General features: G+C 41.7%; 1 protein-coding gene and 1 non-coding gene across 2 annotated transcripts; both read right to left on the bottom strand.

Annotated features, from left to right (window-relative positions):
* Positions 1-356: 356 nt before the first annotated feature.
* naa40 (N-alpha-acetyltransferase 40, NatD catalytic subunit) lies at positions 357-12,957 on the bottom strand. Its single transcript, XM_069159261.1, has 8 exons — positions 12,874-12,957; positions 9,506-9,601; positions 7,703-7,755; positions 7,396-7,491; positions 6,757-6,915; positions 6,573-6,656; positions 5,697-5,774; positions 357-3,893 (listed from the first exon to the last, which is right to left on the bottom strand). The coding sequence occupies exons 1-8, from the start codon at positions 12,877-12,879 to the stop codon at positions 3,746-3,748; spliced, it is 720 nt and encodes a 239-aa protein (XP_069015362.1). The 5' UTR covers positions 12,880-12,957; the 3' UTR covers positions 357-3,745.
* Positions 12,958-14,155: 1,198 nt separating this feature from the next.
* On the bottom strand, positions 14,156-14,237 carry trnal-aag (transfer RNA leucine (anticodon AAG)). The gene has a single exon. It is a non-coding gene; the product is annotated as a tRNA-Leu (tRNA).
* Positions 14,238-17,658: the final 3,421 nt, after the last annotated feature.

The raw sequence follows: 17,658 nt of genomic DNA, 5'->3' as shown, positions 1-17,658 counted from the left end.
TGGAAGCTCATTCACCCGCAAAAATAATAGACATTGTAAATATTCGGTGCAAGAAGAAGCAAAACATCTGTAATGTCAATATTTTGCATTATATAATAAAGTTAAAATTATGACTATTCCACAATTTGGCTAAAATTATGATTTAACCTGGTATCTTTTAATTTTGCGTGTCAAATTTGTATTTGTTGCAGCATAATTAAATTATTTTATTCAAGTCAAATAATCGAATTAATTCTTTTTTTATTTTATTTTAAACGTTTTGTTTAAAAAGGTGGAAAATAACTTGCATACTGTATATCATTTTGTTTAACATCATTAAGATCATCATAAAGGACAAAAGATGGGGGAATCTCCTGAAAAGTCAAACAACTTTCCTTTATTTGTAACATACAAATAAAACACTGACAAGGCAGAATGACTTAGTTTTCCCTTTCATAGTCATTTATGGACAGGACTGTAACACACACTCTCAAACATGGGAGTTTGTTTTTACCTATTTAACATCATGTTTAAAAAAGTGTTTCACCTGTAAAAGGCCAAGAAATGAAGATGGATCCACAACAGCTTATATATATTATATACAGATAGAGAAAAGACTGAAAGAAGGATCTGGAATCTTGTGAGGGTATGGAACCATTTCCTAAATTAAAACTAACTCACTGACTTTAAAATAAACTGGTTAAGTTTAGGCTCATTTTCCAACTTCAGATAATTTCACAAAATGTATTTCACTTACAGTGAGCCTTTTTTGTCGTTTTTTTTTTTTTTTTTTTAAACACAGCCCACCTGCCTGGATTGAATGTAACCGCAGATCTGGGATCAGCTCGAGCTTAGCGCCGTATTTACTTTCACATTATTTTCAAGGAGTAAGAGTTCAGAAGCTATTTCTTTAATCGTAACACAGTAAAACTAAAATGGCCTCCTGAAAAGCAGTGTTACTACTAAAAGGTTTAAATTCTTCAAAGTTTCTACACGCAAACAAAAGCTGATCCCAGATCAGAGCTGCAGGTTGACGCCAATCCAGCTGACTGACAACACGGCTGTTACGTAAAACAGATGAGGTTTGATTACGTTGGATTAACCTGAGAGAGAGACTGTCAGTTTGATTGATCTACTGCCACTATGTACAACATCCTCTTTTTATTGTGACCTATGCAGTACAAAAAAAAAAAAATGAATTACGGTACTAAGAAGGTAGTCTAGTCCTAAAACGAGCAATATGTTTTTTTTTTTGTTGATCATCATCAGAGCTCAAACAAGGAAACGCCGATATGGCTCCAGGTGCCGAGTATTTTTTTCTATTCAGTCTGGAAACAACCAGCAAACCAGGATATGGACGATGTTTTTCTCGTGTAACACTGATTAGTCCAGTACTTCTGTGTTTTTAAGAAGGTGACCGTCTACTTCGCGTCAGTCTTCCATGTCACATACTTTAACCAGGCATGAATCTGTATGAACTCTTGAGTTCAGCCTCAATACGACGCGTTTAGAAACAATTCAAAACGTGCCAATGTCAGGCCCTCACAGTCACACTACAAGCATCTTTACATCCACCGCGGTGGTGTAAAATAACATCTTCTCACCCCTCCAGCACAGATGCGAAGTCTGAACACGGTCCTGGAATTAAAGGATTCATGAAAGCTGCAGGATCGGACAGCTACGTCGGCAGACTTGACGCTCAACACCGTCCAAAACGGCCCTGAAGGTTTTGTAAACAGATGTGGAATCATCATGATTGAAGTGGTTACAGGAGCCTTTCTAGCTTGACTGGTGACGTGGTATCTAAAATCCTAAGTGGATCTCCTAAAACATCGTTGCGTTCGGATGAGTCCGACACTTCTCTGCATCAACTTTGAATGTCACGTATTTCCGATCACTCGTTGGGAGGTCTGTGTGAAACATTAAAAGCAACGCTGTCCAAACCGCAGGCGGATTTTCGATGCTGGTTCACATATAGTGCGGCTGAAGTTCAGCAGCATCGCTGTTGCGTAATCCCGATGAAGACTACGACGTTTTTGTTAAACATTTATGTTTTTCCTCATGCGAGCTAATGAGAGCGGGCTGAGAAGAAGAGGAAGAACAACTTTAAAAACAACCTACTTTCAGTGCTCTGCTGTCACTCTCATCCACTCATGTGTTCCTTCCTCCACATTAACAGCACTCATCAGCTTTAAGCGGCCACACAATGAAGTGGTGACTTCTAACCATCCTAATCCAAGTTAAATCAATATGATTTGCTCATGCCAAGAAAATACGTTAGAGACGGGACGGAGGATGGTTTTAGTAGCTCTTAAATATGGTTAAAAGTAGCGGCGACGTCGACTCGGTTATCATCAGTACCTCTTGGGAACTAAGAACGAGGAGGCAAGCGGGAGTGATCAAAGTTCACTGTATGAGAGCGTCATAAAATGGGTGCCGCTCCTGCTCGAGTGCCTTCAGCCACACAGAGCAGGAGAGGAGCTTGGGAAATGTAGTTTCAGTGGGCGAGTCTCTCATTTGTATCTAAAAGCATGAAAACAACAAAAAAAGATGGCGGGGCGGCCAGAAAGAATCAAACAATGCACTCATTGCATCACTGAGGTCTCCAATGAAGCAGAACCGTTTCTGTTCCCGACATGACCTTTGATAGGAAAAACATAGTTGGGAGTTTACAGCGGCTCAACATCTGAACAATAAAGAGGGTCCGAGTGAGATTATTTTTTTGGGTTGGATGCAAATTTACAGCAACTGATGATGAGAAAATGTTAAAATTTCTTACTTATGTCACTGGGAGAAACGACAAAGAAAAAGGCAACCTTGGACATCTTATATCGTAAGCAGGGAGACGTTTGTACATTTCAGTAACAGCTGAGTGGAGTAGACGATTTGTGCCGATAGCGTACTATGATCATGTAGCACGGGAGCATCGCGGGCCGTTTGGGGTTCAAAACAGTGCGAAATAACTCGAGTTTGACGTTACAGTGCAACAGGGCTTCTCGTGCTGTTTTCCAGGGGGACCCCGACACATTCAGCCTCATCCTGGGACCCCGGTTCAGTGAAACAAAGCTAGTCGTCTCAGTGCGAGGTCCCGAGCAACGGCAGGTTGTATTACAGAAACAGACTAAAAAATCCTGTCCTGTCTGCTGAGTGTCCAATGTTCTACGAGTCAGGGCATGATTTAAACATTAAGAAGAATTTCAATACTACAGAAAAATCCTATTTGACGCCAAGAGACTTGAGGTAGTGGGTTTCTATAATACAGCCCGAGGCCAGCGACCAATTCTAGGGCCCGAACCACAGTTTAAGAAGCAGAATGATTCAATACAGTGTAGCATGTTAGGAGACGAGAGCAGGGTGGGGTGAACGCGGTGGGAGAGAACGTCAGCGATGCCTTCGACTTTTCTTGACCGGGAAATACTGTTTGTCGTGAACAGGGAGAGGAGAACGGGAAAAGATGGCTTGGAAATTCACCCAAGAAGTTGGAAAAGAAAACAAAAAAAAGAAGCTATGTGTGAAAGCTCTCACCGCAGACTGCTTTTAGCAGGAATACACAACGAAAAAACACAAATCTCTATCCGTAATGCGACATCGATAGCCGTGTATTCCACGTTTTTTTTTTGTTGTTGTTTTGTTTTTTTAATGGCACACGACAGCCGGTGAAATTGGAAAAAACGTTTTGCGGAACAGCAGGCAGCTGAAGCTTTCACACACAGCCACGAAAAGTTGCTGGCTTTTAACCGATCGTGTGGTGATAACTGAAGCCGAATCAGTGGCAGCAGCCGCCGCAGTGCCCGCCCCCGTGGGTGTGTCCCGCCGAGGCCTCGCCGTGTTTGGTCCGTCTGCTGAGGATCTCGTAGGAACAGTCGTCGCCGCAGCAACCCGACATGCTCGGTGAGGTCTCGTCGATCTCGAACCTGGAGGAGTGGAGAGGGGAAGAGGAGGAAGGAGGTCAGGTTTCAGATGAATAAGGGCGCTTCCCGCCTGAACAGCAACTTTAATTAACATACGAATATGACATCCACATCATCGGTGATATTAATGACTCGAGACGGAGAGAAAACAAAAGCTTATCGAATCGGGTCTTTATGCAGAAGGGATCAATAACCATCAGACTCAATTCAATATCACAGCAGAACTTGTAAGGAGATCCTGATCTCGTAATCGTGAACAAGTCATAATCAAAACGTATGTTTTTGTTTCCAAGGTGAGTGACGTGCTGTTTCTTATAATGTCCCAGGCGGTTTTTTTTCTTCTTTGAATGAGTTTTCTTTGTTCATTTCTAAATAACACCTACAATTATACAGTAATTTGCGAGATGAAAGTGAGGCAGGAAAAATCCCCTTTGTGCTTTTAAGTTTCTGTAATAACCTCACGGGCTTTCAGACTGAACTTGCGACCTCTTTACTCTCACAAAACAGCCCACTAACAGAGGGTGGCCTGGATTCTGCAAGATGTTGGGAATTTGCCTTCGAGGTTCTGCTGCATGTTGACGTGATGGCGTCACATCGTTATTGCAGATTTGTCATGCTGCCCATTTCCTGTTCTATTGACTGTGGAGGCCGTTGGAGGCCGTTGGAGGCCACTGAACGTTTCCTTTGCGACGTGGTGCTTTATCACCATCGTGCTGGAAGTGGTCATTAGATGGTAAATTATGGCCATAAAGGGATGCACATGGTCTGCAGCAATACACAAGACAGGCTGTGCCATGATGATAGATTGGTATCAAGGGGCCCAAAAGCTACTTATCCACTGCTTCGCTCCACTAATTTCACTTTGTGGGGTTTTCCATTGAGCAAAGGTTTTGGATGGTAGCTGGTGTTATTTTTGACATCCCCTCAGATGAGGTTTAGCTGAACCGATACTAAAACGGGACATGAAACCACAGAGGTCCACTGATTAGTCAGAGAATCGTCACATCGAAGATGGCGTCAAGGCAGTTTCAATACGATTGAGGGGGTACTGTCTGAAGTGGAAAAAACAAAACCCCAAAAAAGCACCTGGTATTAAGATCTAGTTGAATACAGCGGGTGCCTGCAGTGGAAAAGTGTGTGAAGAAAATATTCCCCACACCGCCACCATTTCAGACTGTCAACAGAAAGCAGGTCGCCTCTGTGGATTCATGATAATGATGCCCAAATGTGAGCTGCGTTTCGGTGAGTCCGATCCCTGCAGCCTTAGATATCGGTTGTGGGTTGAAAGGAGTGGAGCCCAGTGTGCTCTTGAAGTTCATCTAACTCAAGGTTGTGCAATCTGAGATGCTCTTTTGCTTTAGTTATTTCTTTTGTCTTTGATGTGAACTCCAGCCAGTCGATCCTTTCAACCACCCTCATCAACAATGTGCTTCTATCCACAGAACCGACGCTCCCTGGATGTTTTTTTTTAAAAATCATTCTGAGGAAACTCAAAGAAAACTGCAGAACATGAAAAGTCGACGCGTGAATAAGCCGGTGTCAGTAATAAAGTACTCGGGGAGTGGAGTTCACTAGAGGCAAAAAAAAAAACTGAGCTTGGGACATGTGGCAGCTCTCTACATCAGAAGTGAACTGTAAGGGAGGGATGTTGAAGTGTATTTCACCTTAGATTACTCAGAGTCCCTGTTCACACAAGAGTGACTGAGTGTTTAAAAAAAAAAAAAAGGGAAAATCCAAATGTTCCCATTAATGTCCACCTCTCCGCACTTATTAAAACACATCTTTTAGTGGAACCAATGTACTCACTGTAAAGCTTCTCTGAAGAACTGGTAAGCCCCGTGGTTGTGTTTGAAAACTGTCAGCATCACTTTCTTCATCTGTGTACTGGACAGAGAGAGGACACACATTTTTTCCCCCCAGTCAATACACTTTTGAGCCACTGAAATTTATTCCACAAACAGTAGCGCAGTAAGAAACAACACCGTTATGCACTGTTGACATGATATAAAAAGTGCAGCAAAAGTGCAAATACAGCACAAATAAAACAAACTGTGAAAAAGGAAGGCAGAGTTACGCTTTGTAAACTAGTGATGCTCACCATGTCTAAAGAAACGATATTAATCTGCCTGAAATATTAAATAAAAATGCAGCTTTAACTAATCCTAACCACGTTTATAAATGCCATGTTATGACAACTGGCCACAAACGGCGATTGCACATTTGTTTCGTCTTTGGAAACAAGTCCAGCAGCAAAAGTTCAAAATTAAAGTTTGACTTTTGTTTTTACTCTTGGCTTCTTTTTTTTTGCCACACACAAACATCAGCGAACCACTAAAATGTCCCTGCAAGCCATTTGTGGGTCACGAGCCATCAGTTGAGAACCACTGCTTTAAAGCTGTCAACAAATAAAAAGTTAGATTTATGGTGTGAAATCCAACGTCGGTGACATCTATGTTTGCTCGTCAACTCTTTTCTTTCCATTGGATTTGTTGACAATATGTTGTTTAAAACCACACTGTGATAAAACTGTTCACTAACAGGAAGCGAGTTTTAAGGTGACTTTAAAGAGGTGAACAGTGAGACCAACACCAGGGTGCAATCCATTTAACTGGACTTTCCACACAGACAAATGATTTATTACAGGTGTCTGAATTTCAGCTGTATTTTTTTGTTTTGTTTTACCTGTTGGCGATGAGCTGTAGTATCTGGATGAGAAACTTGCCGAGCCCTTTCCTCCGCACTTTGCTCTCTAGCTGCACCTCGTAGCTGCAGAGTCAAGAAGAAGTGATGAACAGACACACAAAAACAAAAACAGTACTTCCAGCCTTTTATTGAAATCCATAAAACACACGGCCAGGTAACTCACCAATATAAAACCTCCTCCCCGCACTCCACGTCGAACCGGAAGTGAGAGAAGGCCAACGGGGCGGAGTCGGCATCACGGGCCAGCAGGTACCACGCCCGCTCGTCGTTCATCTCCTCCCTCTTTTCCCGCTCCTTCCACCCCCACTCGCTCTGCTCGTACCTACGGCGGCAGCAGAGACAAAACGGTCTGAGTCGAACGTGACCTGACCTCGCATCTCTTCCCATCATCGCGCTGCTCTGAAAGCTTTTCTTCATGGAACAAATTAGGTTTGGACTGACTGGCTGCCATTTGCTAAATTGAACTCCACTCAAATTCTGGCAGTGAGAGAAGATAAATTGTAGTAATTCCACAGCCTGCATTACCCGTGCTCTTCTTTCCACAGGCTCCTGAGAGTGTGTGCGAGGTCCAATTTATGCTCGTATATATATAAAAAAAAAAATAACATCCTCATCCACATCTCACTTTGTAGCCATTTGATGTCACTTTCCAACGTGGCTGCACAAAAAGAAGCGGTGGCCTCTCTGCACTTCTTCACAGCTGCAATCCACAAGCCTGCTCATTTATCTCCGGAGGAGATGGGTCACTCTGTTCCTCGACTAAATTCCTAACTACAAGAACAAAACAGAACAGAAGGCTTACAGTGTCTGCATGTTGGCTCTGGTGAGTTCGAAGGCCCACTCCACCGACAGGGGGTTGAGGGAGGTCACTCTCTTACACTCTATCTGCAGGTTGAGCCTGGACGGGAAGGACAAGTTAACAAGGTCAACAACACAGCAAGAATACGTGTGTGTGTGTGTGTGTGTGTGTGTGTGTGTGTGTGTGTGTGTGTGTATGAGCTTGTGTCTACGCTGCAGATCAACTCTGCCCTACGTGGTGAGAATAAAAGCAATATGTATCTCAGTGAGCAGTGAATAAATCCTTTGTAAGAGTACAGAACAATGCGTACCCATTTCTGTCGTACTTTTTGAAGGCTGGGAAGGCGGCCAGTGGGTCGTCAAGCTGCGAGAAGAAGAGGCTAAATTAGACTTTTAAAAAACACAAACAGTCAAAAACACAGTCTTCTCTATTTTCAAGCCAAGCGCTTCTTCTAAGTAGCTTTAAGGCTCAACTGTAGGCTTAAGGACCTGAAGAGGCTGAGTGCTCTGTTAATTGTTTATAATAGGGTCAACAAACTCAACTTTTCCTTTCGAACCGTAAACAGACATCAGTCCTTCCAAGAGGCTTTAAGTGATTGTCGGTATCAAAAATGCGTCTGCTAAAGCTGCCAATGTTATCACTGTAAACGGCATCAGGCTGGTGCGAGATCGGATCAGTCGGAAGGTTGCACAATTTAACTCGTTGCGCTGCTGCTCTGGCTGTTTCACTGTGGAGGCAGAGTTGGGATTAAAATGCTTGATTCGGCTTTTCAAAAATAAATTTGACAGTTTGCGAGGTGCACTAAAATGGCAAGAGTCAGAAAACATTGCAAGTTGAGGAAAGAACTTTCTACCTCCTGATAAAGAAAAAGTAAAAAAAAATAATTAATAAATAAATTAAAAAACCGGAAATATTTTTTATATTTTTTTACTGTCTGAATTTAAGGAACCATGTGGCTCAAAGTTACAAAACAAAAATCTTCAAAGTCATAAAAGTGATGTTACTTAACAAAACAGACTGTGTGTGACTTTGATACATAAAACATCACTGAAATGAACTGCTTTAAATTATTTTTACATAATATTAATACAACCCGTTCTGTAATTACAAAAACAAAGTGCCATCTCTTCCAACTGGGAGGGTATTTAAAATATCTAATTCCCATAATAATACCACATTTCCCATAAACCTCTTCACCGCCTGTTTTTGACGTTTTATTCCAGTCAACCAGCATGTGGTTTGTTTTGACGATGAGAAGAGAAATTGAAGAGACTCGCTGACTGTAAATGAGCAACTACTTTGGTTAATAAAGTTTGAGTGGAAAAGGCCGTCTTTGTGCTGCAATTCCTTCAGCAGAGATTCTGCTGAGCACTTTCATGAGGTTTTTGCAAAATTGCAAGCTGCTGCAAAGATTGTATGAATTTGCATGAATTATTGCGGTCACAAGAGCAGCACTTTTTCAGCAGAATTTCTTGCATTCCTTCTCTGTTGGCACATCAACAGTGGAGCGGGGCGGAGAGACCGAACAGCGTGCAACACACAGTGGCCCATTTAGGGACAAAGTGACACACAGAAGTAAAAAAGCACAGGCAGGCCTGTTCAGAGCTGGTTGAGGAAGCGGCTGCGGCTCGGCCCGGCCCGGCTCGGCTCATGGTGAGTGCGTGAGCTTTGTTCTCCTCCAGACATTACTCATGCTCTAACCCACCTCCAAGCTGCTGGAGCTTTGCGTCCGACGGGATGGGTGGGATTTAATGATGCAGATTAACTATCCATAAAGAAACATATGGCGCTCTATCTGGGTTTTCCTGTTATGTGCATATCAATTATGGGTGTAATTAGGGTGCTGAGGACATCCCCAGCTTTTGGTGTCACAGCTCACAATGGAGGTTTTAAGAGCCGCCCGCAACCTGATAGAGCCTGTAAAAAAAAAAAGAAGCCAAGTGGTGGCTGCTTTCACTTCACCACAGCAAATACTAGGAGTGCATTTATTTTTAACATCAGTGCAACTACACAGCACTGATTGTTTCTGGTTTTATTGCAGTCAGGAAGCAGCTAACACCTCCCCATGCTGATGGCAGCTGCCTCCTTTTGCTTAATCTGCCACCAAAATTACCTTGTTGGCTGCGTCCACCTTGGCACACACAGCGTCCATAGCAGCCCTCTCCTCCAGACGCCGGGCTTTCTTCTCCTTTGCTCTGTTGGACTTCCTCTGAGGGGAAGAAATAAGGAGGAAATGAAGGAAAGTAATGTGTATAAGAGGGAGGCAAACATCAGGGGAGGGACGCAGGGACAGAAAGGGGGCGACAATGGAGGACAGATGGGTCGGAATTACATAATTTCACTCCGACAGGCTATTACTGAAATTAATTTGATTAAAAAACCAAAAAACATAAAACGGTAAGCTCTCAAGAGACAAAGAACTGTCATAATCCATTCACTGCTTTTTCTGTCACTTAATCAATTCCCCTTCTGTTTCACATGATCAATTATGACCGATCCTTTCAGTCTCGATACCCACTGTGAGGATAATTTAATATTCACTGGCTCTGCTTAGGTATGACACCATTCCTCACTGCATCTTTAATTCATCTGAGAATAACAAAGAGGAGAAATGAAAAGGAGTTCCAGCATTTTAGTACAAGAGCATCAGACGCTTGTCAGATAACAAAGCAGAGATCAAAGAGTCCATCTCAGGCAGCCCCACAGACACAGGACCAGGTTTAGCCAGGGAACTACTGCGCTTTTGGCCAACAAACAAAAATGTGAAAAAGTGGCATCTATGCACAGTACAGTCCTAACTTCTGACCGAATTTAAGAGAGGGGCAAAGGAAGTACGGAAAATTAGCTGCATCTAATTTTCATCTGGCAGACCTCCAAATCTGAATTACCAGTAATAATCGGTGTTGCTGTGTGCAGACCTCGTTCGCAGCAGCATTTAAATCACGCATACATCAACATGACAGCACAGACTGCATGACAACAAAACCAGGAAGATCAAAGCAAGACAAACAAGTGCAGAACAATAGTAGTTTCACCTGGATGAAAAACAAATCGTATTACTATTAACATGATCGTCCTGTTTATGAAACACGGCGGCAGAAAGATAACAACACAAAGTGGAAAAAAAAAGAAAAGAAGAAGAGCATTTCATTTGAGCAGCTTGTATGACCGTCGTTCCAACAATACTGTTTATTTTACTGATGTTGCAATAGCTCTCTCTCTGTGTGTGTGTGTGACTACAGTATTGGAAAATTTAGGCCGCTGCTGGTTTGATAAAGCATCAGCAATGGTGCAGCAATAATTCACACAAATGACTCTGGCTGCATCTTTGCCTTGCAACAGAGAGATCACACACTTCAACAGCTGCTATAAATACAGCAGTGCTTGAATGTTTGTGAACTCCTTAACATGTTTCATATTGCTGCATAAATGTGACCTAAGACGACATCAGACTTTCAAACAAAGTAAATAAAATAAAAGAGAGCCTGAATTACAAAAAATGATTTAAAATATTGCACTTGGTCGCTCACTGATGGAAGGAAACTAATCAAATAATAGATATCCGAGTGGATAAAGTATGTGAACCTTTGCTTTCAGTCAGTGACCCTCTTGTGCACTAAACAGTTTTAGTAAGTGCACATCAGTCCCATACATGGTCTTGGATCAATTTGATCCCATTTCTCTGTACAGAACCGTTTCAACTCTTTTTGAACCATCCTCTGGTAGAACGACTCGTGCGTTTTTACGTCGTTTTCTCGCTGCATGACCCACTTTCTCTCGAGACTCAGATCTTCAGACGGATATCCTGATATTTTCAAAACAAAAACAGCAAAACGGGCCCAAATAATGACGCGACCACCGCCGGGTTTCACAGATGGGATTAATGCTCTCACGCTGGACTTGGTGTGCTTTCCTGTCTACAAACATAACACTTCTCCTTTCGACCAGAAAGTCCTATTTCAGTCTCATCCGTCCACAAAATATTTTTCTATTCTGGCTTGTCCACATTATCTTTAGCTCTTAACTTCCTGAAGCTGCATGCCCACGCCATCAACCGTCCAAACGGTTGGCCACGCGGGGCACATACCGACCGCAGTGTAATGTAATATTTATTTAGAGGAAGGAACCTAACTAGCCTTTTATAATATTTGGATCCTGCAGCGCAGACGGGGCTGTAATGATCTTTTTGGAGAGCAGTGGCTTTTCTCCTCGCAACCCTGCCATGCACACCACTGTTGTGCAGTTTTGTCCGGACACCGGACAGCTGAACATTAAACGTCAGTTAATGTAAGAGAGGCTTTCGGTTGCTTAAAAATGTACCCTGGCTTCCTTCGTCACCCCATGTTGGTCGACCGCTCCTGGTCAGAGTAACAATGCTCTTCAATTTCCTCCATTTGTACAGAATCTGTCTTGACTGTTGATTCATGAAGTCCAAACTCTTTACAGATGGTCTTACAACCTTTTCCAGCTTGGTTAAGTGTCATAAAAAAAAAAAAAAAAGTAATACATACAAGTCATAATACATTTGCAGAAACATGTGTCCTGAAGCTCAGACGTTGATAGACGTGTACTTTAAATAAAACAGGGCTCTGACTCACCTGGTCACCGTCCCACTGACTGAAAACACTCCACTTTAATTTCCGCTTCAAATCAACCAGAGTTGAACTACAGTTTTTTTTCACTCTCATACGTTCAACAGCGGATCATTACTCAAAAATAAAAATGACAAAGAGTACAATAATTGTTTTTTTTTTTTTTTATCTCGTATGTTTAATTAGGTTCTTAACTCCGTGCAGGAGCTGGGACTCCTGGAAACACGTGGACCGGTTTTTATCCAGAGTGAAAGTGGAGGATAAATAAATAAATCCCCAAGTCTGCTCTCGAGGACTTGGTTAAAGTTACACTTTAAAACGTTACACGAGTACGAGCCCGGCAGGTAACGACTTCAAAACAAGCCTGGATTTAGTCCGACCACGGTGGGATCAGACATCAGCCCTCTGGCCTGCTCGATTAAAACAAATGCACACACACACACACACACACACACATACATATATATATATATATATATATATGTGTATGATTAGCATTCCTCAGTGGCTAACGCAGCTAGCAGGCTAACAATGTCACAACACGCACGTGAGAAGTTAGCAGCGCACGGCGGTGAGGACAATACAGTAATAATGCTAAAAAATAAATATATATATATAAATATAAATAAATATAAATAAAGCCGTGTACAGCCGTGTGTGTGTGTGCCCGGGCTAACGTGACATGGAGGCGGCTAAGCGGCTAACGCAGCAACACCTTCGAGCTACATCCCTCCTCCTCCACCTCCATCCTCCATCCTTCTCTCTTCTTTTATCTCCACCCTCCTCTCATCATTTACGACCCCCCCCCCCCTAAAAAAAACAACACAAAAACAAACATCCACCTTTCATCGTTAACACCTCGAGCCGAGACCCGTTCAACGCAACTCACCCCCATTTTGCGGCCGTGTGTCTCGTCCTCTCCTCGGTCCTCTCGGTCCTCTCTTCCCCCCCCCACCTCCACCACCACCACCTCTCTCTCCCTCCCTCCTGGAGAAACACACCTCTATTGTCCCGGTATGTCCCGGTCTGTCCCAGCCGCCGCTGAGTTATTATCGGTATCGTGACTCTTGGGCAGAAACAACAACAACAAACAAAAAAAAAAAACAAATAAAAAAAAAACGGGGGGTGCCAGATTAATATGACGATAGGTAGTGAAGCTAACAAAGCTAGCTCGGCTTTTAGACACCGACCCGGTGGCTGGAGAGGAGCAGCGGCCTGGGCCCCCCTCCCCCCCGCAAAATTTGATTTAAAAACGTCAAACGGAGACGTGTTATTTCTCCGTAGAGTCGGATTGGCGCCAAAGACTGCGAGGCTGAATTTATTAAAAGCTCCTTCCGTGCCCTTTTCTTTCCTCCGCTCTCCGTCGCGTCCAATTACGCTGCGTTCACGTGTTCCTCCTCACCTCGGATTTAAGAGGCTCGCGTCCCAACTGTTTGGTTTAAAGTTAAAAAAAAATAAATAAATTTAAAAAAAATAAAGTAAAACCTACTCGTAAACTTTCTGTAAATGTTTTTCTGTAGTTTTGTTAAATAGTCTTTTCGTGATAAGTATTTTTCTTTCCTACTGTGGTTACCAAGCAAAGTCGGAGTTGCATTTCCTTCCGGTGGTGTAGGAGGCATTCAGAGCCCTTTAAGAAATACCACACTATATAAAGAAACCCTTATTACCATCTCTCTTTTTTTTCTTCTTCTTAAATCCCTGTATTCGCAATTGTATTTAATAATAAAATTATTAAATTGTATTATCATATTAAATTGTATTACTTGATGTTTAAAAAAAATCAACAACAACAACTAACAAAAGAACCCATTTTGAAGCAGTGTACCATGTGATATTATTTTGTCATTTGCTTGGTCATTATTGGTGTAAGTATTTTAGTGTTGTAGTTGGTCGTTTAACTAGTAACTCCCAATATTGGTTAAATAAAAAGTAGAACACCTCAATAATGAACTTAAAAATCACTAAAAAACGTCCCATTATTATTATTTATACACATCGAGCTTTATGACTCACCTTTATTTTTTTAAAAGTACTCCACTTGTTGAGTATGTTAAAGGATTTAACAAGATGTCTGCATGTTACATTTCTCCAACACGTGTTTTTCGGGTAAGATTTCCAGTCGTGACGAATAACTAACTCGTACTTTTCTTTTTGCTGCCCTAGAAAACTTCTGGCAGCGGTGGGATTCGAACCCACGCCTCCGAGGAGACTGGAGCCTTAATCCAGCGCCTTAGACCGCTCGGCCACGCTACCACGTGTAAGGCCGTTATTATCGCCTTCTCAATAGTCTGACGGCGCCTGAAAGCACCGCGGCTTTCGCGCGAATATGGTTTCCTTGTTTGGAAAGTGACGACAGAAGCTCGGAGGTCTGGACAGGGTCAGGAAGCACGCTAAATTATTCCGTCTGTGACAGGACAGTGTTTGAAAGATTATTATGACCCCCTTCATCTATCTATCTATCTATCTATCTATCTATCTATCTATCTATCTATCTATCTATCTATCTATCTTCATATCTTCATATCTATCTATCTTCATATCTTCATATCTATCTATCTATCTATCTATCTATCTATCTATAACTAAGCAATACAGCAAGTTGAGAGGAACATGTGACATGTAACAAGAATTATAGTGATTTGATCACCAAATTGAACAGATTTATATTTAAATTAACTGTTATAGTGTCTTGTTTTTATTGAGGTTTCTTTTAGATGTTCTTCTCTTTTATAGCCCATTCTTTTGAAGTGAGTGAATTCAAATTGAATAATAAGTCTGGATTGGTTGGAGGCACCACACGAGTAAAAATGTGCATTGACTTCCACTAATCCGTTGTACAGATATCAACAATACGTGATTAATAACAGGGTCGGGTTTTTTTTGTGTAAATTAGTCCACCTAAACTGAATTAGAGAGGGACTGAGTGACATTGTGTGACACACCCAGATTAATTTTGCTCCAATAGTTTCCTGATGAAATCAGACAGATCAGTAGAATAACTGGTTCCATTGTTCACAGTCTAATTTAGCAGCTCCAAGATTTCTCTCTGTCTGCATGACAACATCATGACTCAAATGCACATATTACAGTGATAGCAAGCTGCATATATTACATAAATAATAGATTAGTCTTTATTTTCAGGTGGATTTGGATCAGATTATGTCACTAAATTGGATTAATTTGATGTGGAGGGTTGGATAAAGGTTTTGTAACGTGATCTGTCACTTGTAGAAATTCTGTTCAGGACTCAGTATTTGTCTGGAAATATGAAGGCCTCAATGCCGTTTAGGATTTTCTAATTTAAAATGAACTGTGTAAATATTTGTGTTTCCTAAATCAGCAGTTGGGGTTTTCTAGTAGAAGAGACATGAAAATGTCCCACTATATTGTGGCAGAATACATAATCTTTCCTGTTATCGTTCCAAGATTTTATTCTCACAAAAACATAGAAAGAAACACAACTTTCTCACCAGGGTTTCCATCGTTGAAAAGAGGGAACTATATCCAGCTCTCAAGTTTAAAATGATACCCCAGTTTCTTAACATGACCACTAGATGGAGCTGTAGAGGGATGAAATTAACCAGTTCAACCAACAATTAAGCTCCAGACAAGATAAATGAAGAGAAGCTGCAGAAAATATAGACTCTGATTTGAACTTTTACCGCCTTGGTTTCCATTGTGAGTAATCTTTTAACCTCCACGCCATCAACTGCAAACAAACAGTAATTGTCAGGTGAAGTATAAGACAAAGAGCTCGCTGCGGCATCTCTCCTCACTCTGCAGCATAAAAAAATAGAGCTGCTTATTTTGTCATTAGGTGACATAGCAACCACAAAAATGTTGAAAACACGGCATCAAAGTCACATTATAGGGCCTGAAGAAAAGTATGAGCACTGAGTGATTCAAAAGGAAACTAAAAGAACTCACTACTAAGTAAAAAAAAAAATCACACCTGACCTCACCTATTATAATAATATTGTGATATTTATGTGAGGAGGACTTTACATCAATATCGTGGCATCTTTGTGCACATTTTTAGTATTTAGGTGCTGTAGAGCTGAAACGAACAAATAATTTTTTCAAAAAACTGAAAAATGCCCATCAAAATGTTGTCAGAGTGATTTTTTGATAAAGCATGCCGTGTTTGAACACTTCAAGACAAGTTCAGATATCCTACATAAAATTAGTTGTGACTCAAAACCACAAGTGTACGAGGTGGGACGGTGAATAAACAGCCATCAATCATCATACCACATACTATTAACATAATGACTGACAATGAGCCCCTAATCTCATCAAGTTTAATCAAAGGAAATTCTCAATAGGTTGATGGAAACAACGAGCCACCATACGAACTACAAAGCGACGTGATACCGGGTCCCAATATCACCACCGGTGAGTGAAGTGGTGCAAAAGATGTTGTTTTAAAATGGTGTAATCATCACTGCTGCTACGGTCAAAGGTCGGTGGAGTTATCACTGTCAGCATCCATTTAATTTGAAACAGGTGAAACATAGGTAAGGCCGGCTCTGCATAGGACAACACATATTCTGTCAGAAAACATCTCTAAAGAGACCAAAATATATGATTAAAAAAAAAAATGCCTCAATTGGCAACGGATCAAGAAAGTTTCAATCCCGACCGTCCGATCGGAGCTTGTGAAGCAGCTGAATGGGACAAAGACATGATGGCTCATGTCCACATCCCGAGCATGCTGCACCTTTTCCCTGAAGATAAGAGTATATTCAGCCTGTAGATGTTGCAGTGGATCAGCTGTGATCCCGTGAGCTGAAGTCAAGGTGTACTAGTCGGACTCTGCCCACTGGTTCTTCAGTGACTTCACCACCGCGTTGCAGATGAATGATTTCCTCGTTGAGAAGCTGATTGATTGGCATTCGATGGACTCTCTGGAAACAGCTGGACGACCTTGATTTTACTGATGACCTTGCCTTTCTCTCTCACACCCAGCAACAAATGCAAGAAAAGAACGATACAATTAAGCTTCATCTGCTCCATATATGTGATGTGTGTTTGCAGGACTCTTTAAGTAGCACTGACACTCCCAAATCCTAAATGGGTCCTTTTGGATTTCTGTAATGCAATTTTATGACATAATTGTGGTGTTTAGTTGATCCATTAAGTAAATATGAATACTGTACATTTCTTTCTCAGTGAATGACATAAGGAATACATACTAGTTCCTGCATAAGCAATGATATATGAAGTATTTCTTCATTTGCAGTTTATCTCTGTATTTTGTCTCCTTTATCAAATATTCTGGCCCAGTTTTTTTTTTTTTTACATATTTTCTGTGATAAGATCAACTTAAAACAAAAGGGTTAAATATTACACTCAGATCATGACTATGCATGTGAAGTCTTGTTTTAGAGGAATATGAGATGGCCACCGACAGAAGCCCACCCACTTTTCCATAATGCAAATAAAGGCCTTGTATAGGGGGTTCTCTCTCAAGCACACACCAAACAGCAGCCCTCCCCAGCACGCAGATGGCCCTGTCTCTAAACCCCGCCTACAGTCTTTTGTCTTCAGGGAATCTGTCTTTTGGCTGTCGGCGGAAAAACTATTTATTTCATGTGTCAGTAGGGGGCGCGACGCAGCTCACAGAGTTGATCCAGAGGCCTGATGCTCTTTGTAAGAAGCGTCTCTGTCTGTG

This window comes from Embiotoca jacksoni, unplaced genomic scaffold, assembly GCF_022577435.1.
Source record: "Embiotoca jacksoni isolate LCO1_2020_lvr unplaced genomic scaffold, fEmbJac1.0.p SCAF_24, whole genome shotgun sequence".
Lineage (NCBI taxonomy): Eukaryota > Metazoa > Chordata > Actinopteri > Embiotocidae > Embiotoca > Embiotoca jacksoni.
The sequence above is the reverse complement of the archived record's forward strand: the minus strand, read 5'-3'. Positions and strand labels throughout refer to the sequence as shown.

What these genes read in the sequence shown, in the direction of transcription:
- naa40 (XM_069159261.1), bottom strand. An exon ending in AAAAAGTACGACAGAAATGG is followed by an intron (nt 7,492 to 7,702) that starts GTACGCATTGTT and finishes CTTCCCGTCCAG; the next exon opens with GCTCAACCTGCAGATAGAGT. An exon ending in TTCTTCAGAGAAGCTTTACA is followed by an intron (nt 3,894 to 5,696) that starts GTGAGTACATTG and finishes CCACTCCTCCAG; the next exon opens with GTTCGAGATCGACGAGACCT.